Raw genomic sequence first — 24,519 nt, 5'->3', positions numbered from 1 at the left:
TTGTATAAACTCAATTATGCTTCTATAACAATCATCTACACGTGTTGGTACATCATTTAAACAAAACTTTCCAAGATATTAATGAAAATAGTGTACACAATTTCAGTACTTATACATGAAAATGGATGTTCAAGTGCCGTACCTGACATTTTATGTCCTAGTATTACATGTAGCATTTATTAAGCGTAACTACTAACATCACAAATATAACATCATTTGAAAATTTGTGGAACAGAAGAACAACAAGGTGGCACTGTATGTAAGTGTTTATTATCATCTAGTATTTGACTGTGGCCGTGAGAAGACCTTCAGTTTGTTCTTCAGAAGTGAGATCTGCACTGGCATGGCCTCAAACTGCTCCCCGTCTATTGTATACCAGAGTTGCTTGCCCTGCAAACAGACAAGTCCAAACAGGTGCAGACTATACAGGATAATTTCGGGGAAATGCATTAAGCCCAGTTTTCCCAGAACAAGGCTTACATTGTTGTGACACTAAAAAAACAGCAAGGTAGAAACCCTATTCAACATCATTTGCAAAATGCAAAAAGAATTTCCACAACAAAACATAAGTCAAACTGTGGTCACTTCTATGGAATTGTCATAATAAATAGTCGGGCATTTAAACTGATTCAACTTTAAAGACGTGCACAGTACTAACTAAAAAATATGATGATGCTTGTATTAGGCTGTGTAATTGAAACATCAACTTCATTGCCATTCTTAGTTTGCCTATAAATGAACGTCCTTTCTATACTATTTCTCTAAATAATTATGTTCCAGACTAAGACTAACACTAAAACTTCACAGATTGACTGGATCTCTTTTGGTGTGATATTGGCTTCATAACAAATCATGTTTAGTAAAATGTAAACTGAATGACTGCCTTAGGTATCAATGGTATTGCCAATTTTTTTATTTACAAAAATGTTTTTCATAGTAAATTTGAACCTATGCTGGAAGCATTAATGGATGGCTTTTGGACAAACAGTGAGATTTCAATATTGGGAGCATAAAAACTCAAATAAAGCGATACAGTTGCACAAAACCCCCATAAATTTACAATAAAGCACTTGGAAGTGTTCATGTACTGACCTCTGGAACTACAGGCCTCACTTTCACAATCCTGCAAAGCACATGGTCATTGCCGGGTATGTCAACCTGCCAGGTAGGTAGACCCAGACGACTCCAACTGGAAATCATACAGACATTTACTTATTGTTTTTGTTAACCCTTTCAGTGCAGGAACCGAATTTTAAAGGCCTTTGCAAACAGTTTGGATCCAGATGAGACGCCACAGAATGTGGCGTCTCATCAGGATCCAAACTGTTTGCTATTCTGATAGTATTCTTTGGAAAAAAAATGAAGAAAATGCTTATTTTACAAATTCAGCAGAAGACATTTTAGCAGACGACAAATTTCCCAGCATGCAAAGGGTTAATTTAGCCTCATTCCCAGAAAACTGGGCTTTATGCATTTGCCTTAATGTCATGTCATATTAGCATGTGCCTAAATGTCATGTCATATTAGCATGTGCCTTAATGTCATGTCATATTAGCATGTGCCTTAATGTCATGTCATATTAGCATGTGCCTAAATGTCATGTCATATTGGCATGTGCCTTAATGTCATGTCATATTAGCATGTGCCTAAATGTCATGTCATATTAGCATGTGCCTTAATGTCATGTCATATTAGCATGTGCCTTAATGTCATGTCATATTAGCATGTGCCTTAATGTCATGTCATATAAGCATGTGCCTTAATGTCATGTCATATTAGCATGTGCCTTAATGTCATGTCATATTAGCATGTGCCTAAATGTCACGTCATATTAGTGCCTTAATGTCACGTCATATTAGCATGTGCCTTAATGTCACGTCATATTAGCATGTGCCTTAATGTAATGTCATATTAGCATGTGCCTTAATGTCATGTCATATTAGCATGTGCCTTAATGTAATGTCATATTAGCATGTGCCTAAATGTCATGTCATATTAGCATGTGCCTAAATGTCAGGTAATATTAGTATGTGCCTTAATGTCATGTCATATTAGCATGTGCCTAAATGTCATGTCATATAAGCATGTGCCCTAATGTCATGTCATATGAGCATGCGCATTAATGTCATGTCATATTAGCATGTGCCTTTATGTCATGTCGTATTAGCATGTGCCTAAATGTCATGTCATATTAGGATGTGCCTTAATGTCATTTCATATTAGCATGTGCCTAAATGTCATGTCATATTAGGATGTGCCTTAATGTCATGTCATATTAGCATGTGCCTAAATGTCATGTCATATTAGCAAGTGCCTAAATGTCATGCCATATTAGCATGTGCCTTAATGTCATGTTATATTAGCATGTGCCTAAATGTCATGTCATATTAGGATGTGCCTTAATGTCATGTCATATTAGCATGTGCAGTCTGCTTAGGCTAATCAGGGATGACATTTTTTGCCTCAACTGGATTTTTTGGTTAGAAGAGACTTTCTTTAATTATAAAATCCATAAAAGCGGAAAGTTTTGTCCCTGAATAGCCTGGGCAGACCGCAAAAGTTAATCCAGGATAACACTTTACGCAATGCATTCAGACCAGTTTTTCAAGAACAAGGAACAATTAAAAAAGGCCCTTTTAATAGATTTAATTCAGAACCTATGCTTATAACCTACAATTTCTTGGTTGCTTAATAACATTAAAAAAAACAAAAATAGAGAACTAAGCTACACTCAAAAAATGTACAGGGTGATGCTACAAAATGAGCCAGGTGAAATGACTGTCAAGCTTATGGACAGTAATTGACATTATCTTACAATTATTGTTACTTTAATGTTTGTAATTTAAGTTGTTTAACACTATAAATATGTAATGGATTATTTGATTATTATTACTGTATTTCGGTATATCTCACCCCTGTTTGATGAAGTCTGCCTTGCTGAGATCTGATGGACCCAGGCCTAGTGTCACCCCTCCAAGACTCTACAACAATCAGATATCACTGATAAATTTTCCACCAAATCAGAAAGCATGCATCCATTATCTGTTATCTGATACCTTAACACAATCACTAGCGACAGTAAATCTGTTCTGATTTGACAGGACCGAACCCCCACTCCTCATTTCAAAGTATGAAAGTAAAGGAACTATAAAAGGTTCATGTTTGCAGTTACCTTTTTGATGAGCCCATAGTATAAGTAACATCTTAAGAATAGTATTTAACGCTAAAAATTATTAAAGGAGCCTAGTTTTTAAACAACTAATTTACAGTTTAATGCTCACTCACTGAGATTTATTGACAACAATATGCAGCTCTACTTGAGAGCAACCACCCACACCATCACTGACCTGTTTGTCCTTATCAAACATGGAGGAGACCGTGAACTCCACTGTGTTGAGGTCGGTGTTTACTGTCCTTGTATTCAGATACTCTACATCCTCCTCCTCTTCCTTCTCTTGTAACCCTAGCAACAAAACATAGACACCATTATTTTTGTTTATTTGTCCTTTCTCACCAGTTTTTTCAGTCATGTCATGGAAGTCTGTTAATCAACTGCTTATCATTTATCCTACTGCAAGTTACTTGAAGTTAAAACACTGCAAGCGTAACAAAGCATGCATGCATGAGACAATTTTAGAATCATTCACATTGATAAAAGACCATGAGAGCCAGGCAAACATTGGCAGACCCTTACATTTGCAGTTCCTAATATTTGCAGTCCCTAACATTTGGAGTCCCTTACATTTGCAGTTCCTAACATTTGGAGTCCCTAACATTGGCAGTCCCTAACATCCGCAGTCCCTAACATTTGCAGTTAATATCTTTTGCAGTTCCTAACATTTGCAGTTCCTTACATTGGAAGTCCATAACATTGGAAGTCCCTTACATTTGCAGGCCCTTACATTTGCAGTCCCTAACATTGACAGTCCCCAACATTGGCAGTCCCTATCAATGACAGTCCCTAAAATTGACATTCCTTAACATTGTCAGTCCCTAACATTGGCAGTCCCTTTCATTGGCAGTCCCTAACATTGGCAGTCCCTTAAATTGGCAGTTCCTAACATTGGCAGTCCCTAAAATTTGCAAGTCCCTTACATTGGCAGTCCCTAACATTGGCAGTCCCTTACATTGACAGTCCCCAACATTGGCAGTACCTAACATTGATAGTCCCTAACATTGGCAGTCCCTTACATTGGCAGTCCCTAACATTGGCAGTCCCTTACATTGACAGTCCCTAACATTGGCAGTGCCTAACATTAACAGTCCCTAACATTGGCAGTCCCAAACATTGGCAGTCCCTTACATTGGCAGTTCCTAACATTGGCAGTCCCTAAAATTGCAAGTCCCTTACATTGGCAGTCCCTAACATTTGCAATCCCTAACATTTGCAGTCCCTTACATTGGCAGTCCCAAACATTGGCAGTCCCCAACATTGACAGTTACTAATATTGACAGACCCTAACATTGGCAGTCCTTAACATTTGCAGTCTCTTACATGAACAGTCCCTAACATTGACAGTCCCTTACATTGTCATTCCCTAACATTGGCAGTCCTAACATAGGCAGTCCCTAAGATACCGGTATGCAGTCAATTACATTGGCAGTCCCTTACATTTGCAGTCCCTTACATTAGCAGTCCCTAACATTGACAGTCCCTAACATTGACAGTTCCTAACATTGACAGTCACTTACATTGACAGTCCCTAACATTTGCAGTCTCTTACATGAACAGTCCCTAACATTGACAGTCCCTTACATTGTCATTCCCTAACATTGGCAGTCCTAACATAGGCAGTCCCTAAGATACCGGTATGCAGTCAATTACATTGGCAGTCCCTTACATTTGCAGTCCCTTACATTGGCAGTCCCTTACATTGACAGTCCCTAACATTGACAGTTCCTAACATTGACAGTCACTTACATGGACAGTCCCTAACTTTGGCAGTCCCTAACATCGGCAGTCCATAAAATTGGCAGTCCCTAACATTCACACTCCCTTACATTTGCAGTCCCAAACATTTGTTGTCCCTAACAAAGTACATAGACAGTCCCTAACATTGACAGTCCCTATCATTTACAGTCCCTTACATAGGCAGTCCCTAACATTGACAGTCCCTAACATTGACAGTCCCTAACATTGACAGTCCCTAACATCTGCAGTCCTGAACATCAGCAGTCCCTAACATTGACAGTCCCTAACATTGGCAGTCCCTATCATTGACAGTGCCTAACATTGACAGTCCCTAACATTGGCAGTCCCTAACATTGACAGTGCCTAACATTGGCAGTCCCTAACATCGGCAGTCCATAAAATTGGCAGTCCCTAACATTTGCAGTCCCAAACATTCGTTGTCCCTAACAAAGTAACATTGACAGTCCCTAACATTGACAGTCCCTAACATTGACAGTCCCTATCATTTACAGTCCCTAAGATAGACAGTCCCTAACATTGACAGTCCCTAACATTGAAAGTCCCTATCATTGACAGTCCCTAACATCTGCAGTTCCTAACATTGACAGTCCCTAACATAGGCAGTCCCTAACATTGACAGTCCCTAACATCGGCAGTCCCTAACATTGACCATCCCTTACATTGGCAGTCCCTATCATTGACAGTCCCTAACATTGACAGTGCCTAACATTGACAGTCCCTAACATATGCAGTCCCTAACATTGGCAGTCCCTAACATTGACAGTTCCTAACATTGGCAGTCCCTTACATTGGCAGTCCCTAACATTGACAGTCCCTAACATTGACAGTCCCTAACATTGGCAGTCCCTAACATTGGCAGTCCCTAACATCGGCAGTCCCTAACATTGACCATCCCTTACATTGGCAGTCCCTTTCATTGACAGTCCCTAACATTGACAGTGCCTAACATTGACAGTCCCTAACATATGCAGTCCCTAACATTGGCAGTCCCTAACATTGACAGTTCCTAACATTGGCAGTCCCTTACATTGACAGTGCCTAACATTGACAGTCCCTAACATTGGCAGTCCCTAACATTGACAGTCCCTAACATTGGAAGTCCCTAACATTGACAGTGCCTAACATTGGCAGTCACTAACATTTACATTTCCTAACATTGGCAGTCCCTAACATTGACAGTCCCTTACATTAATCCCTTTCATTGGCAGTCCTTGACAGTCCCTAACATTGGCATTCATTACATTGACAGTGCCTAACATTGACAGTGCCTAACATTGACAGTCCCTATCAATGACAGCCCCTAACATTGACAGTGCCTAACATTTACAGTGCATAACATTGAGAGTCTCTAACATTGAGAGTCACTAACATTGAGAGTCCCTTACATTTACAGTTCCTAACATTTGCAGTCCCAAACATTGACAGTGCCTAACATTGACAGTCCCTAACATTGACAGTCCCTAACATTGGCAGTCCATAATATTGGCAGTCGCTAACATTGGCTGTTCCTAATATTGGCAGTCCCTAACACTGGCAGTCCCTAACATTGGAAGTCCCTAACATTGACAGTCCCTAACATTGGCAGTTCCTAACATAGGCAGTCCCTAACATAGGCAGTCCCTAACATCGGCAGTCCCTAACATCAGCAGTCCCTAACATTGACAGTACCTAACATTGACAGTCCCTAACATTGACAGTCCCTAACATTGGCAGTCCCTAACACGGACAGTGCCTACCTGGTCGTGTCACCCGGGACCTGACCAATCTTGAAAACAGTGACAGAACCGACAACAGCAGGCCCTTGCTCTCCGGGTTTGGTACAGGATCAGGTTGCCGCTGTCTCTTAACTGCGATGTCCGAGTCTCGAGCCTCCGTGTACTCAAGCTCGCCAGTCATGGTCGGGGGCCATCCACGGAGCGCTGATTGCAGGTACGTAAACCGATGCTTCAAAGGGCCAAAATACCAGTACCTAGAAATTAAACAATATCAGTTTCATTCTGGGAAAACTGTGCCTAATTCATGTGCGTAAAGTGTTAGTTTAAACCTATTTATTTTAGCTCGATTGCATAGAAAGTTATTCCTACTTATTTGAAATGCTCTCGAGTCCGTTTCCTGGGCCTAGAACCAGTACTTGGTGTCTATATGGGAGATCGAAAGAACGCTCCCATAGCGGGGATCGAACCTGTGACCTCCCGGTCGCTAGGCGGTCACCATATCTATTACACCACGGCGACCTTAAAGTGTTGTCCCACAATAGCCAGTGAAGTTTGCACAGGCTTATCAGGGACAACACATTCCATTGAAACTGGATTTTTGTTGAGAAGAGTTTTCTGAACAAGTGGAAAGCATTGCACCTGATTAGCCTGTGCACAGTCTAATCTGAGATGACTGTTTACTCACATGCGTTTACGTCCAGTATTACCAATATCAGTCTAATGTTGTAATTCATAGATGAAAACCAATGCATATATGGCATGGTTGATAAAGAATGCATTTCAAGGAATATGCCCGTGTCATACAATGTCAGTGTTTTTTGCAGCTATATGAAAATTGTTGAACAGGTACATGTTGCAAGTTTACCACCCATATACTTACTGGCTTGTAATATGGCTGAGCAAGGCTTGTCATTAGATTACACATCAGGACACAAAATTGTGAATAATTATAATAAAATCATGTACTTAAGGTTGGAAGAAAAACAAATGGCAAACAACAACAAAATATAGCATTTGTCATGGTTACAAAGAGCAAGGTGTGATCTCACTTTGGAGTTCGTTCCCTGGCGTCCCGATACGCGCCGGCCTGAAGTCCACAGAGTGCAAAGATGGTCTTGCCCTCATCTCCCTCTATCTTCAACACGTCCTGCCTCTCTGTCCGCCCCTCCACCACCGCCATCGCCGCATCCAGCATCCGTCTGAGCAACAACAATAAGAGCATGGCTCTAGAAAACTGGACTTAAAGCATGTGTGTTAAGTGTCATCCCAGATAAGCCTGTGCAGTTTGCACATGCTAATCAGGAACAACACTTTCCACTTTCATGGAATTTTTTATTTAAAGGAAGTCCCTTCTAAACAAAAATCCGATGTAGGTGGAAATATTGTCCCTAATTAGCCTGTGAAGACTGCACAGGCTAATCCAGGACGACAACGCATATGAACTAAGCCAAGAGTTCATAGAACAAGGCTCATGGAAATAACCTTTTTTTTTCCTGTTTGAGCACATTAAAAATATAACTTTGCACCTATGTGAACATTATTACATTGGTTTTAGTCTCAATGATCAGGACAGCACTATCACACACATATTTGAGGATGCAGTTTAGTGCACAGAACATTTGTAAAACTTAGACTTCCTATTGCTATCCTTCATGAATCACTTTGTCCCAAATAAATACTTTTTCACTTTAAGATTTCAGCCCCAGTCTGGGAAAACTAGGCTTAATGCATGTGCTTAGAGTGTCATACCAGATAAGCCTGTGCACTCCACACAGGATATTCAAGGGCAACTCTTTCCGTTTTTATGGTATTTTTTGTTGTAAAAAAGTTTCTTCTTAGCAACAATCCAGTTTAGGCGGAAAGTGCTGTCTCTGATTAGCCTGTGTAAACTGCGCAGGCATATCTTGGGCAACACTTAACGCACATTAATTTACCAGAGCGAGGCTCATTCAAAACAAGCAACAACGGTCTTTTCCAGACCTGACTTCCGTCTTGTCACTGCCGTAGAAATAGCTGGCAAATTTGTTGCTTTCACCCACAGGTATCACTCCCACTGGCACTTTCTGGAGAAAAGTCTGTCAAACACAATATAGAAATGTATTAACTTATATTTTCAGTTTTACCTTAACTAGCAGAGAATTAACCATATAAGCCTCGTTCTGGAAAAAAAACTGAGCTTAATTCCTGTGTAAAGTGTGGTCAAAGATTGGCCTATACAATCCCCACAACTAATCAGGGACTACACTTTCCGCCTAAACAGGATTTATGTTTAGAAAAAACTTAATTTAAACAAATATATTCATATTTTTTTCCATAAAAGCACATATATTAAGCCAAGTTTTCCCAGACAAGCTTATATGTACTAATTACTAATTATTAACAAATGACATAAAACTGGGGCATTTGTACCTTACTGAAAAATATGACTTAATGAAATCAATCTCAAAACAGCCTATTAAAGGCATTCAGATTGTTTTCTGATCTTCTAAACCTAAAAAACATGGTATGTTTTATTTTATTTCCAGTTTAATAAAATATATGAAATGATAATAATTGAAAATTCAAACTAACCAAGCAATTATCAGATATATAAGCAAACCTTGTCCCCTTTCCTCAGCATTCCTGTCACAGTCTGTAAAACAGAAATGAATCATGATTTGAAATTGTGATATTTTACCTTTTTAAGGCTAAAATTACAATTAAAAAATAAATATGTTTTATTGTAATTATCTTCACAGATTGTAAAATACCAGTAAGCAATTTATGGGTAAAGGCAGCATAATTCATATTGTGTCTGCTAACCGGTAGCACTTGGGAGGTTCCTGGTTCAATACACACTTCAGCAACGTTCTAATGATCTTATCCGAAGACACAAGTACCAGTTGTACTCATGCTGATGACTTCCAAGCATATCAATGAGCCTTAGGCTTTGGATTCAATCCAGCTAAAATAATTATATGTTTAAACTGAACTAATCAATTTTGTCGTCAATTTTTCATTGGAAAATGTGTAACAGCACATACCTCAATCATTATACAACATGTACCTAAATCCTGTTACAAAATGTACCTCAATCAATTGTTACAAAATGTAACTTAATCATACTACAGCACATACCTCAAGCATACTACAACACATACCTTATTCATGTCACAACACATGCCTCAATAATGTTACAAAACATACCTCAATTATGTTACAACATGTACCTCAATTGTGTTACAACACACATCACAATCTTGCTACAACATATACCTCAAGCGTGTTACAACAAGTACATCAATCATGTTACAACATGTATCTCAAGCATGTTACAAAACATATCTCAATCATGTAACAACACCTACCTCAATCATGTTACAACACCTAACTCAATCATATTACAATACTTACTTTAATGCTGTTACACCATGTACCTCAATTATTTTACAACACATAACTCAATCAGTATGTTACAACATTACAACATATACCTCAATCATGTTACAAAACTTACCTCATTCATGTTACAACATGTACTTCCATCTTGTAACAACACATAACTTAATCATGTAACAACACATACCTTCATAATGTTACACACGTACCTCAATCAGTGTGCCATTCCCTCCCGCCACAACGATGCCATCCACATGCTGAGTCTCTAGAAACTGGAAGAACTCCTTCACCTGACCTTCATATTCTGTCTGAAAACACACATTATGTGACCTTCATATTCTCTCTGGAAACACACATTATGTGACCTTCATATTCTGTCTGGAAACACACATTATGTGACCTTCATATTCTGTCTGGACACACACATTATGTGACCTTCATATTCTGTCTGGACACACACATTATATGACCTTCATAATCAGTCTTAAAACAAACATTATGTGACCTTCATATTCTGCCTGGAAACACACATTATGTGACCTTCATATTCTGTCTAAAAACAAACATTATGAGACCTTCATATTCTGTCTGGAAATACACATTATGTGACCTTCATATTCTGTCTAAACACAAACATTATGTGACCTTCATATTCTGTCTAAAAACAAACATTATGTGACCTTCATATTTTGTCTGAAAACACAGATTATGTGACCTTCATATTCTGTCTAAAAACACACATTATGTGACCTTCATATTCTATCTAAAAACACACATTATGTGACCTTCATATTCTGTCTAAAAACACACATCATGTGACCTCCATATTCCGTCTAGAAACACACATCATGTGACATTCATATTCTGTCTAAAACCACACATTATGAAAACTAGCAATCACCAGCAAAACACAGCAGCACCATTAAACATTTGACAACACACACAGTGAAATAAAACCAATGTAAAATTGTGTATTCATAAATAAAACAAGTATTTTCTAACATATTTCCAATTTGGTTGGTAGCATACCCAGTTGAATAGCATTAAAAACAACAGTATCACAATGTGACAATAATGCATCTATCACTAATGTTTGGACAACTTTTACTAACTTAAACCTCACATATTTATTTGCATATATGGAATTTAGAGGATAAATGACAAAGAGCTATAATTGTGCCCAAATTGGTTGAAAACAAATTCTTCTTTATTCAATGAGTAAATACTAAAAGGCATTTTTGACAAAAATATGCCATGCAGTTAAAGAAGAGTCCACCAAATTTTTTAATGTACACACGGAGAGACCAGAGGCGTATCCAGAAATGTTTCTGAGGGGGGGCTCAAACGGGGAGGGTGCGGGAGGAGTGTCCCCTGATGTCGTCGAATTTTTTTTGAAATCGCATCTTGAAGTGATGCAATTTCCTGCTATCTAATCAGCATTTTGCATGATAAAAGTGCATGTAAAACAAACAAGAAATTGAATTCAGACATCAAGTGTGCCAGACACACAGACAGACACACATGGTAAATCAAATGTCTCTCAAACCACTAAAGTCTTTATCCAGAATTTGTTAACAATGTTAGATGGGTGGACCTCCTATATAAATGATTAAGTTTCATACAAGCAAAGTAATTCTTCATTTTTGAGTCCTTTTTAATTTCAAAAACTATGGCTGAACATCAAAGCAGTTAGCCCAATTTGTAAAACAAGAGTTCCGCGGTCGGAGATGACCGCATTGAAGCCGGATTTTTGATTTAAATGACAGGAAAGTACCTTTCGTGTTTTTGTCAATGCAATACTTAAATTACTGAAATATTGTTCAAAGGTCAAAATGAAATGTAAGTACTTTTCAAGGTCACTGTCAATTGAAAGACTTTAAAATGACCAGTTGTTCTCTTGACCAGTGGTCATCTGTTAGTCATGGCAAAGTCCATGTCCAAGCATACGAAAGTTAAAACAACTTTTAATTTTTAACATTCAAGGTCACAGTGACCTTGACCTTCAATGACCTTAAAATGACCAATTGTCATCTACTAGTGCTGGCCAACCTTCATGTCCAGTTTGAAGACTGTAAGTCCAAGCATAAGAAAGTTATACCATGAAATAAGAATTTTAACATTTTTACATTCAAGGTCACGGTGACCTTGACCTTAAAATGACCAGTGGTCATCTACTAGTTCTGGCCAACCTTCATATCAAGTTTGAAGACTCTAGGTCTAAGCATACCAAAGTATTAACAACTTTAACATATTTACATCCAAGGTCACAGTGACCTCGACCTTCAAATGAATGACCTTGAAATGACCAGTGGTCATCTAAGTGTGCTTGCAAACCTTTACGTCAAGTTTGAGATTCTAGGTCCAAGCATACCAAAGTTACAACAATTTTAACATTTTAACATTTAAGTTCACAGTGACCTTGACCTTCAAATGAATGACATTGAAATGAATGACCTTGAAATGACCAGTGGTCATCTAAGTGTGCTTGCAAACCTTTACGTCAAGTTTGAGATTCTAGGTCCAAGCATACCAAAGTTATAACAACTGTAACATTTTAACATTGAAGGTCACAGTGACCTTGACCTTCAAATGAATGACATTGAAATGAGCAGTGGTGATCTTCTAGTACTGGCCAACCTTTATGTCAAGTTTGAAGACTCTAGGTACAAGCATACCAAAGTTATAACATGGAATAAGAACTTTAACATTTTTACCTACCAAAGTTATAAGAACTTTAACATTTTTACATTCAAGGTCACAGTGACCTTGACCTTAGAATGAATGACCTTGAAATGACCAGTGGTCATCTAAGTGTGCTTGCAAACCTTCATGTCAAGTTTGAAGACTCTATGTCCAAGCATACCAAAGTTATAACAATTTTAACATTTTAACATTTAAGGTCACAGTGACCTTGACCTTCAAATGAATGACATTGAAATGACCAGTGGTCATCTTCTAGTACTGGCCAATCTTTATTTCAAGTTTGAAGACTCTAGGTACAAGCATACCAAAGTTATAACATGAAATAAGAACTTTAACATTTTTACATTCAAGGTCACAGTGACCTTGACCTTCAAATGAATGACCTTGAAATGTCCAGTGGTTACTTACTAGTTCTGGCCAACCTTCATGTCAAGTTTCAAGACTCTAGGTCCAAGCATACCAAAGTTATAACAACTTTAACATTTTTATATTGAAGGTCACAGTGACCTTCACCTTCAAATGAATGACCTTGAAATGACCAGTGGTCATCTGTTAATCCTGGCCAACCTTCATGTCAAGTTTGAAGACTCTAGGTCCAAGCATACCAAAGTTATACCATGAAATAAGAACTTTAACATTTTTACATTCAAGGTCACAGTGACCTTGACCTTCAAATGAATGACCTTGAAATGACCAGTGGTTACTAACTAGTTATGGCCAACCTTCATGTCAAGTTTCAAGACTCTAGGTCCAAGCATACCAAAGTTATAACAACTTTAACATTTTTTATATTGAAGGTCACAGTGACCTTGACCTTCAAATGAATGACCTTGAAATGACCAGTGGTCATCTGTTAATCCTGGCCAACCTTCATGTCAAGTTTGAAGACTCTAGGTCCAAGCATACCAAAGTTATACCATGAAATAAGAACTTTAACATTTTCGAGCACGCCGCCACCCCGCCCGCCCGCCCGCCCCCCCCGCCCGCCCGACAACATCAATCTATAAGCCGAGATTTTTTCGAAAAAAATCCGGCTAACAACAACAACAAATGAATTGCCATTCATTAAGTGCGCTGTTGAATTTCACTGGCAATAACTTGTTACTCAAAAGGATTATCACTCTCAAGAGCTAATACCAATTAAATTCATCAAAGAAACTTACCAAAAAATTAATGATGATTATCCTTTGCGTTCGTCTAAACTCTTTAAGGTAGCGTACCCGTAAGGGGCACCTATCCAAATATAATATAATCTATTATTTTCTTAATCATCATCATTTCACTGAACTACATGCAATTATTAAGGTAGTCTTTCCATGCTTTTAAAAAAAAAATATACTGATTTTTTCAAAACCACCCCCACACTCGGCTTTTGTCCAGTTTATGTGCACCCCTGGGGTATATGAAAGTTCCAAAATTCATCCAGATTTCGAAATATAGGCATGCAGTTGGTGTGTACAGATGCAGTAAAGGTGTTTAAAGTTTAAACAAGATGAAAAAAGTTTTCTTTTACAGACATTTATTTATCTATGGAAGAGCGCCATGAAATGTAAGTGGTTTCAGGCATGTAGAAATTGGGTTGGTTAAAAACAAAGTGTCATAAAATTCAAAATAGAATCATTTAAGTAATATTTTGAACTTAGTTTTTATAGATACACTTTATACAGCAAAAATACCGAGAAATAGACAGATTTACCGTTTACTTTTTTAAATAAAAATGCAACATGCATGGTTCGTATCTTCAGCAGTAAATCACCCAATTTAGCCATAACGTTGTTTTAATTTTAAAAATTGAAGAATGTGCATAAAAATTGCAACATATTTAACAATAAACATAGTTTATATGCCATATTAAATCAAATTTCGTTAGAAAAGAAATAAAACGCGTCGCAAAAAAGTAAACGTCGTCAGCAGGATTCGAACCTGTGCGGGAATATCCCAAAAGATTTCTAGTCTATCGCCGTAACCTTTAGGCTACGGCACCTAATATTAGGCTCTTCAACATTCGAAGAAATCGCGGGAAATCATTAGGGGTGCACTACCTTAATTGCTACAAATTGATATATTGATTTTCACAAGTCCCATGCGGCAGCCAGTTTGTAAACATTTACCTATAGCTAAATGTATTGATGAATTTCATTAGTTGAATGTATCTCCTTCAGCCAATCAAATAGCGCAGTTTATCACAGTCAATGAAGCGTGCAGTTTATCTGGCGAAGGTTAGATTGTCTGTACACATGCCTGGGGGCTAATCGCACAAATCGACAGCTGTTTATGGCTATATTAGGGGCATATGACAGGAAATACACAAGTGGATTGAAACTGTAAGGGGCTCATTTTTTTCAAAAATCGTATCTAGCCAGACAGCTGGGGGGGCTTTAGCCCCCTAGCCCCTCACCTAAATACGCTTCTGGAGACACACAAGAATATAACAAATTGCCTCATATCAATGTACAGTGTCTGACTCACCTTGACTATATTGACCTCAATCCCAGCAAGGTACAGAAGTGGAGCTGCATTCTTCTCAAACAACTTTGTACCTCGTCTTAAAAAAAAGAACACCACAACAAATACATGTTAAAATGCACTTGAACTAAACTCATACAAATATATGACAACACAATCTTATAGAATTCTGAAATGCTTAGACATTATTACATACACATGCATAGTTATAACATTTATCAGGCTTTTTTTCTTGATTTCTTGAAAGGGCATGGCCTTCCATTTTGCGTCAAAAATTATTGAGAAAACTGAAAATGGCGAAGAAATTTCCCAAAATAAGCTTAAAATTTGGGGAAAATTGCATCAAAAGAAAGAAATTCTCTTAGGGAGTAGGGTCCCTTGCTAAAGAAGGAAAAATCCCTGGTCATATAGATGTCAATCCTATCATGTTCTGTGTACATACCCTCCACGTGCTGCAGGGTTCAAGAACACTGTGATCCTTCTATTCTTCTCTCCAAACACCGCTGACTGGTCCCCATACTCCTGTAAAACAAGCAGACAACCAGTCACAGCTGGATAACAATTTTTCAACATAGTTCACCACCATACCTGATATAACTAGTCACAGCTGTAATACAAATTCATACAACAAGTCACAGCTGCAATACAATCAGTTAACAAGTCATAGCTGCTGTACATTCAAACAACAACTCACAGCTGTGTCACAATCAGATAACTAGTCACAGCCACAATACAATTAGACAACAAGTCACAGCTGAAAAACAATCAGACAACAAGTCACAGCTGAAAAACAATCAGACAACATGTCACATCTGCAATACAAAAAAAACAGTCACATCTGCAATACAATCAGAAAACCAGTCACATCTGCATTAAATTCAGACAACCAGTCACATCTGCAATACAATCAGACAACCAGTCACATCTGCATTAAATTCAGACAACCAGTCACATCTGCAATACAATCAGACAACTATTCACAGCTGCTGTACAATCAGACAACAAGTCACCACTGCAATACAATCAGACAACCAGTCACAGCTGTGTTACAATTAACCTACATACATGTAACTCATATAATGTACATTTGTTCTCAATCACTCAATACTTAAACTGTAAATGTTTGATCTTAGTATTTTTAATTGCAGTACAGTTTGCAATTTTGGGAAGATTTGCAAGATCTTTTACCTTATTCTGACATGTTTATCACTGATCTCCCAAATGACAAATAATAAAATTAGTGTTCTAAGACAACTCATAGAGAACTCGAAATACATTAACAAATATTTAATTTTTTCAAGACATTTTGACTGCACAGATGTGAATCAAAGTATGTTAGAATCTTCATAAGAAACAAACAAGGTTTACATTTTTGTTTTGGTATTTACAATTCAAATGAACAACCAACTTTTTGTCATTAAAGACAATTTTTGTTGCTTTTTTATGAAGAACCTGTAAAAAGACACTTTTGCAATCAAGCAAAAATTGCAAAATTCGCAATGGCTGTAAAAATAAATCCAGGACTTGACACTTACTTTTTCTACCTACTGACCCAAAGAACCACCAGCTTACAGAAATTACTGATCCTCCAAGATTTCAAGTGGTCTGACAATTTCTATGTTATTTTACCTAAATTTCAGCTTACTTTCCGGACTATCCGCAATCTATTGTACATTTATTAAAAGAAAACTATACTATCTTCTAAACTATCTCTTATCCTTTTCTTATTTCGCTGTACTTCAAGCTTCTCTTCATTAGTTGTAGGGTTTTAATGCGGAGGTTCAACCACCCTCGGAATGAAATTCAACATCGCGAAATCTTGTAATCTTGAAAATACGCACGTTTACTCTCCAGCAATATCAAAACATTATTAGGCGCCCTCCAGTGTAAATTCGCACGGTAAACAAAGTATATTATGATGGTACTAAGATCGAAAAAATGCTGAGTATTGCTGCTTTGTCAAAATAATAAATACAATTTTGTTAATTTTTCGATTCGAACACTTTGAATTTTATGTTAATTTGTGTATCAATCACGGGGAAGTCCGGAGACATTTGCGGAACGTAAATTGATTTTTTTTATCCCACAACAGGTTTTTGTCAACCGGGCATCTAGAAAAATTGGAATTTCCAATATGTTGCTATTTTTATCCTAGTCTAGAGTCAGCCCATAAAATAGTGATGAAATTATCGGTTTATTATGAACATAAAAAGATGTTTTATTGATGAAAACGGCATTCCACCAGTATTTCACAATAAACTGGCCAGGAGTTTTAACTGGTCCGACGGATCAACCAAATTTCTAGTTTTACTGGTCCTCCCTATTTTTTACTGACCCCGGGTCAACGGACCACTGTAAGGGTCGAGCCCTGAAATCCCAAAAGGAAGGAAAGCTGCGTAAATTTCATCTAATTTGTTCCAAAAAGCATTATCTGATACTCGAGTGAACAAATAAAAGCAGCACTGAAACAAAACATTTCAGCCAAAAAAGGCATGAAAATGAATATCTGGATGGTTTTGTGCCATTACATACCACCATTTAAAAAGACTCACAATTCCCAATTTAAATATTTAACGATGCTAATGTTTTCCCAATTGATGTGAGGCAAAAAAATATTGCTGCATTATGATGTTTGACAATTAAACACTCATGGTACCCACCACTTGCTATAACTACTACATATCAAATAATTTTTTATTGACTCATAACCAAAATATATTTTAAATAATTTCTTACTTAAACAATGGATGTATATAAAAACTAACCTTTGCTTTGGCACAATATTCTCTTCTTAGGAGATCTTCTCTGAAAAAAAAGTACATTTACACATTTATATATTTGGAATTTTGGTCTTCTGCTGTGTCTAGTGTTTTTCTCAGTATCCTTCCCTTTATGTCCATTCAATGCTTTAACAAAATTAACAACTTAAGCACGAAAAACAAAGGCATGTAGTGTGTGTGTGGGTGTAAGAACTAGCTTGCTAGTAAGCTCAGATTGTGCGTGTGTTCGATGGTTTGAGCAAGGCTTCAAGCAGCAGGGCTTAACACTAACTTTTTTCTCAACTTGCCCTTTCGGGCTAGTAAATGCAGAACCTACTAGCCCTGACCAATCTTTCATGTGTCCTGACCCAAATATTGTCAAAACCTTTATATTTATCATTCAACTTGTATTTTCTTGTGCGTGGAGATGCGCAATTATGATTCAATCATTCTTATTAGCTTGCCTTACTAATGCTAATAAATTCAATATTCATCTACTTAAGACATCTATTTGTAATCTTCACGCCATTTCGGGAGAAATTTCCTTGTTGTTTTTTTTTCCCTCATACTTTCTATTACTTTCCTCCTTCCCTTTTCTTTTCTTATCCGAGGAACCCCCATCCCCACCCGTAAAGCCAAACTTAAACAACCACATGAATGTTAAAACCTGTTTCACATAGATTGCCGCGGTTGCCGTCTGACGACAAATGGTAAGTGAATCTTAGGTGTCGCAAAATAACGTGTTACGGTAGTCGTAACAATTGTACAGGGTTAACTCTCTACTTAAAGCCGGAATCAACCATTAATATTAGTTTTGCTAATTGAATTGCGTTAAAAAAACTGTCAAAACACTTCTTATCAATCAAACAAATTAAAATTATTTAAAATTGGTAAATAACTAATAATTTTATAGTAACTTTGTGTTAATGTCGAGTTTTATACCTTCATTGATCCCGGACGATCCTGGGCGATCGCGGCTTTTAGTTTAAAACGTATTTTTATCGAGAAAACACGTCACTTCGAGGAAACCAATCAAAAACCGTATCTAGCGGACTTCTTTTTAAAAATAGGTACTGACGTGTTTTACCAGGAAAACCGCCGGGGATTTTCTTAATTGTCTGCCTCTTTTTGATTGCAATCATGGGGTTCCAAATATCTTTCGAGATACGATCCGTTTGTTGTCTCCAACTTCACTCTGGGATTTAATTGTCATCTGATCATACTGTATTAAGATTTCTGCATCTTTGAAAAGCTTATTTAAAACACAGTTTATTGATATAGAACACATAATCCCGCCCAAAATACACAAGACCGGTCGGGCATGTTTTTGGGACATTGGCTAGCCTAGGTACAGGCAGTGAATGTCGTTCGGATGTGCCTTAGTGTTAAGCCCTGATAATATTACTAAACAAGAGCTCTACTGTCAGAGACAGTGATCACAATCTGCACAACTATCCCAGGAATTGGAGACCACGACATAGTGCTTATTGTGTCGAGTGCTTCTGCCAAAAGAATCAAACCAGTTCGCCGCCGCATCCACCTGTGGAAAAGGGCCGATAATGACCTCTATGAAATCTAGCTGCATGGACTTTCAACAACAATTCCTGCAGAAATTTACTGTTCATAGTAATGTTGATGAAATGTGGGATTACATTAAAAATAAATAAATTAACCTCCTGGACACCTGTGTTCCTTCAAAAATGACCAGTCAAAGATTTAGCCAGTCATGGATCAATAGAGAGGTGAAGCAACTAAGTCGCAGGAAAAAGAGAGCATTTGCAAAAGCAAGAAAATCTAATAAACCTAAGGACATAAGAAGATATGAACAGCTCAAAACAGCCTCGAAAAACGCTGGTAAAACTACCCACAATGACTATATGATGAACATAATCAGTCCAGACTCGACTTCAAATCCAAAACGTTTCTGGGGGTTCATTACGAGCAAAAGAACAGACAACAGTGGAGTATCAACCTTAAAAGACAAGACTGGCATCCTACACGCAGATAGCGCAACTAAGGCCAACATAATGAACAACTAGTTCTCTTCTGTCTTCACTAAAGACCAGGACACAACAACCATCCCCTCTATGGGTCCTAGCCCCCATCCACCGGTAGACCGAATAACAGTCACACAAGAAGGCGTACAAGGACTATTGGCCAATATAGAACCACACAAAGCAGCTGGCCCCTGACCAATTACCTGCAAGGCTGTTGAAGGAAGTAGCCACTGAACCGGCTCCCATATACACAACATTATTTCAGGCCTCCCTGGACCAAGGGCTTATACCATTTGACTGTAAATGTGGTTCCTATATTCAAAAAAGGGGGTCAAAGCAAACCAGAGAACTATCGCCCAGTATCCCTAACATCAATCACTTGTAAGACCCTAGAACATATAATAAGTAGCTCAATTCTCAAACATCTTGACCAAAACTCTATTCTCACGGATACACAGCATGGTTTTCGCAAAAGGAGATCCTGTGAAACCCAATTGATCATCACTATTCAGGACCTAGCCAAATCAATTGACTGTAACAGCCAGACAGATGTCATACTACTGGACTTCTCTAAAGCCTTTGATAAAGTGCGCACCATCGTCTACTTCACAAAATTATAGCATATTATGGAGTTCGATACAATATCCACAGTCGGATCCGAAGCTTCCTAGAGATGCGCATACAGCAAGTGATCCTGAACGGGAGTAAATCAACTCAATCGCCAGGGAACTCCGGAGTCCCTCAGGGGAGTGTACTCGGTCCTCTGCTCTCTCTGCTCTATATTAATGATCTTCCTGAATGTATCTCACAACTCATCTGCTAGACTTTTTGCTGACAACTGCATGACTGCATACTATACCGGTACATCAAATCTGAAGAGGACGTCTCAGCCCTTCAAAAAGACCTAGATGGCCTACAAAGATAGGAAAAAGATTGGCTCATGGAATTCCACCCCCAGAAATGCCAAGTTATCCATATAACTAAGAAACGGAAAGTAATCACAAGACCATATAATATCCATGGTCACACACTAGAGGAAGTTGATTCAGCTAAATATCTTGGAATAAACATCCATAAATCCCTGAGCTGAAACCAACACTTTAACTAGCATTATTGTTCATCAATTTTATATCATTTATTCACAACACATCCGGGTAATACAATCAAGGTTACACTCCCCTAAAATAACCGAATATACTACAATGACTATTTTAAAAGTGTTGACGGCATCCGAATAATAATAGTATCCGAAATAAATTTCTGATTGATATTAACAATTTCTGAAGAAATTAACTTACTCGTATGCCTCATATGCAAATTTCACTCCATAAACACAGATTCCGGTAATAACAACTGATTTCTTCCAATTATTTCTAATTGTCTTTGCAAAATTAAGTATAAATTTCATGTTTATTACAATATGCTCTTTATGGGCGCTGACATTTTGTATTCTGGTTCCCGTCTTGTCTCATTATTACAACAATGTGACCGGGATGTTAAATAAGCGTTAAAAAGGACAGGCTCTACGATTGGTATATCAAATGTCATATGGCCAATCAGAAACATTTTAACATAATAATTCATAGAAGGTCGGCTGCAGTGAAATTAAGAAAACAACGGTTGACAACGATTTATTAATTAATGGTAACTAAATGAATAGTCTGGTAAAGAATATTGCCGATTACATGTCGGCATAAACATATGTTGTTTTTCATAGAAGAATCACTGATAGTAGTCGCACTGTCCATGAATGTGGGCATCCGTAGACCGCAGATCCAGATTTCTCTTCATAAGTTCATTTCAGGCATACAGACCCATGTTCGCTCTTTAACTTTTACATCTCGTGTTGCATTTTAATATATCTTTAGATTAATATGATTAAAGGTGCTACAGTCGATTGGTGTATAGCGGATAGCTAAGCACTCGGAGTCTAATTTCAATTAATACATCATGCATTCGGTAATTAACACGTCTTTCCTATTGAAACATGCCAGCGGTTTTAAATTTCTGAAAAATATTATTTGTTTACATCGCGAATTTCATGGAACACTGATTCAGCCATTACCGGATCGCTTAGGTCTTTATCGGATTACATGTGTATCGTGTTATTTCTTGAAATTTGACACGGCATTTGTAAAAAAATAATTGATATATATGTACATTTCCAGAAAGGAAATTCATTTTTGCGTTTAATAAGACCAAATTCATGGAAATCGCTGCACAATTGATGAAGTAATCGCTGTTCAAAGCAAAGCACCCTATATTTGGGTCATTTTGAGTTGAATCTATATATAGATTTGATAACGGAAAATATGTTTTCAGAGAAATCAATTTTTTTGTTATAATTTGATTGTTTTTCATTAAAAATGATGTTTTTACTTATTAATATTATAGCCACACGCTTACCACATGGACAACTTCAATTGAGTTTATATTTATTTTGAGACAATCCCCACATTCCTGAATATGGGTCATCACATGTCCGTTATTCACTAAATCCCGAGTTGCAGCTTTCATGCTTATTTTATATGGTACGCATCAAATTGGTTTCTGAGCATTCTTACTTTTGTAAAGGACACATAATACTAAAATATTACATCAATGAACATTATGTTTACCAAACAAAATCTGCAAAATTCAAGAAACCAATCGTCTGCACTTTTCCTGTCGTCACAAAAACGGTGCGTACATAACGTGACCTTGTTTTGCTTTCGAAAATAGAAACAGTTCATTGTAAACATTGACACACATCAACAAAAACATGAATCAACTTAACAATGATAGGCTTTTTGTATTCAATTAATAGAAAACTATAAATCTTAACATAAATGAATGTATTTTCAAAAAAAGTTTAACCTATCCGCTACTCTTTAAAATTCGCTATACACCAATCGACTGTACCTAATTTACGGGCAAAAGTTTTTTTTGGATAACCATGTATTTTAAATAAATATATGGACATTATTCAATAATCTCCATATATTTATATTGTGGAAATACTGAGCTCAGACCGAGGATTGAACCCACGACCTCCAGAGTGGTAGTCAGACACTTTAACCACGTCGCTTAAGAGCTAGCCCAACAGCAAGGCTTTTGGAAGTGACCTTACTTTTACTACACTCCTCCCCCTTTTAATGTTTCAAGGCCCAGACACGCCCGCTACAGCATGTCTTGCATCCGCATGGCCCTACCAGAAACCAATAAACAGCTCAGACCGACTCCCGCACAGTGCTTTCCACAGGATTTTTGTCAGGCGCCCCGGGGTTGATAGGGGTGGTTCGGGAGGGGTGTCCCCTCCCAACGTTGATTTTTTAGCTCATCTAATTTTTAAAAAAAAATTATGAGCTATTGTCATCACCTTGGCGTCGGCGTCGGCGTCCGGTTAAGTTTTGCGTTTAGGTCCACTTTTCTCAGAAAGTATCAATGCTATTGCATTCAAACTTGGTACACTTACTTACTATCATGAGGGGACTGGGCAGGCAAAGTTAGATAACTCTGGCGTGCATTTTGACTGAATTATGTGCCCTTTTTATACTTAGAAAATTGAAAATTTTGGTTAAGTTTTGCGTTTAGGTCCACTTTTTTCAGAAAGTATCAATGCTATTGCATTCAAACTTGGTACACTTACTTACTATCATGAGGGGACTGGGCAGGCAAAGTTAGATAACTCTGGCGTGCATTTTGACAGAATTATGTGCCCTTTTTATACTTAGAAAATTGAAAATTTTGGTTAAGTTTTGTGTTAAGGTCCATTTTATTCCTTAAGTATCAAAGCTATTGCTTTCATACTTGCAACACTTACTAACTACCGTAAGGGGACTGTGCAGGCAAAGTTATGTAACTCTGACTGGCATTTGGACGGAATTATGGGCCCTTTATACTTAGAAAATTGAAAGTTTGGTTAAGTTTTGTGTTTTGGTCCACTATACCCCTAAAGTATCATAGATATTGCTTTCATACTTGGAACACTCGCAAACTATCATAAGGGTACAGTAAAAGGACAAGTTGCATAACTCTGGATGTCATTTTTACGGAATTATGGCCCTTTTTTGACTTAGTAACTTTGAATATATGGTTAAATTTTGTGTTTCGATCCACTTTACTTCTTAAGTATCAAGGCTATTGCTTTCAAACTTCAAATACTTTCATGCTATCATGAGGTTACTGTACCTGGCAAGTTGAATTTTACCTTGACCTTTGAATGACCTTGACTCTCAAGGTCAAATTATTAAATTTCTCTAAAATTGCCATAACTTCTTTATTTATGATTATATTTGATTGATACTTTGACAAAACTACTCTTACCTGACATACCACAATAGACTCCACCCAAACCATCGCCCGTGCCCCCCCCCCCACACCCCCCCACCCCTATTTTTTTTTTTTTTTTTTTTAAGATCATCTCACAAATGACCACCACACCCTCACACTATACCCCCCCCCCCACCCCCTCCCCAATTTTTTTTTTAAACGGTTAAAAAACAAAACTATTTATTTTGATTATTTTATGTTTGAAATACCGTCCAACCATCGCACCCAAGAATCCCCCCCCCCCACCCCCCCCTCCC

At 37.6% G+C, this 24,519-nt stretch overlaps 1 protein-coding gene and 1 long non-coding RNA gene across 2 annotated transcripts in view; one reads left to right on the top strand and one right to left on the bottom strand.

The window, feature by feature from the left end:
* Nucleotides 1-251: 251 nt before the first annotated feature.
* LOC127876975 (acylglycerol kinase, mitochondrial-like) lies at nucleotides 252-21,426 on the bottom strand. The gene is made up of 13 exons (XM_052422532.1): nucleotides 21,250-21,426; nucleotides 17,961-18,000; nucleotides 15,638-15,717; nucleotides 15,199-15,274; nucleotides 10,236-10,334; nucleotides 9,248-9,280; nucleotides 8,629-8,723; nucleotides 7,698-7,847; nucleotides 6,670-6,902; nucleotides 3,348-3,463; nucleotides 2,914-2,981; nucleotides 1,093-1,189; nucleotides 252-390 (listed from the first exon to the last, which is right to left on the bottom strand). The coding sequence occupies exons 1-13, from the start codon at nucleotides 21,357-21,359 to the stop codon at nucleotides 274-276; spliced, it is 1,314 nt and encodes a 437-aa protein (XP_052278492.1). The 5' UTR covers nucleotides 21,360-21,426; the 3' UTR covers nucleotides 252-273.
* A 29-nt stretch (nucleotides 21,427-21,455) lies between these two features.
* LOC127876976 (uncharacterized) overlaps nucleotides 21,456-24,519 on the top strand; it is a 28,103-nt gene continuing 25,039 nt past the window's right edge. Inside the window, exon 1 of the long non-coding RNA XR_008048177.1 lies at nucleotides 21,456-21,595. This is a non-coding gene — a long non-coding RNA (uncharacterized LOC127876976). The remainder of the gene's footprint in view (nucleotides 21,596-24,519) is intronic.

This window comes from Dreissena polymorpha, chromosome 4 (assembly GCF_020536995.1).
Source record: "Dreissena polymorpha isolate Duluth1 chromosome 4, UMN_Dpol_1.0, whole genome shotgun sequence".
Classification (NCBI taxonomy): domain Eukaryota; kingdom Metazoa; phylum Mollusca; class Bivalvia; order Myida; family Dreissenidae; genus Dreissena; species Dreissena polymorpha.
Note: the sequence above shows the minus strand (reverse complement) of the source record. Positions and strands in the feature narration are given on the sequence as shown.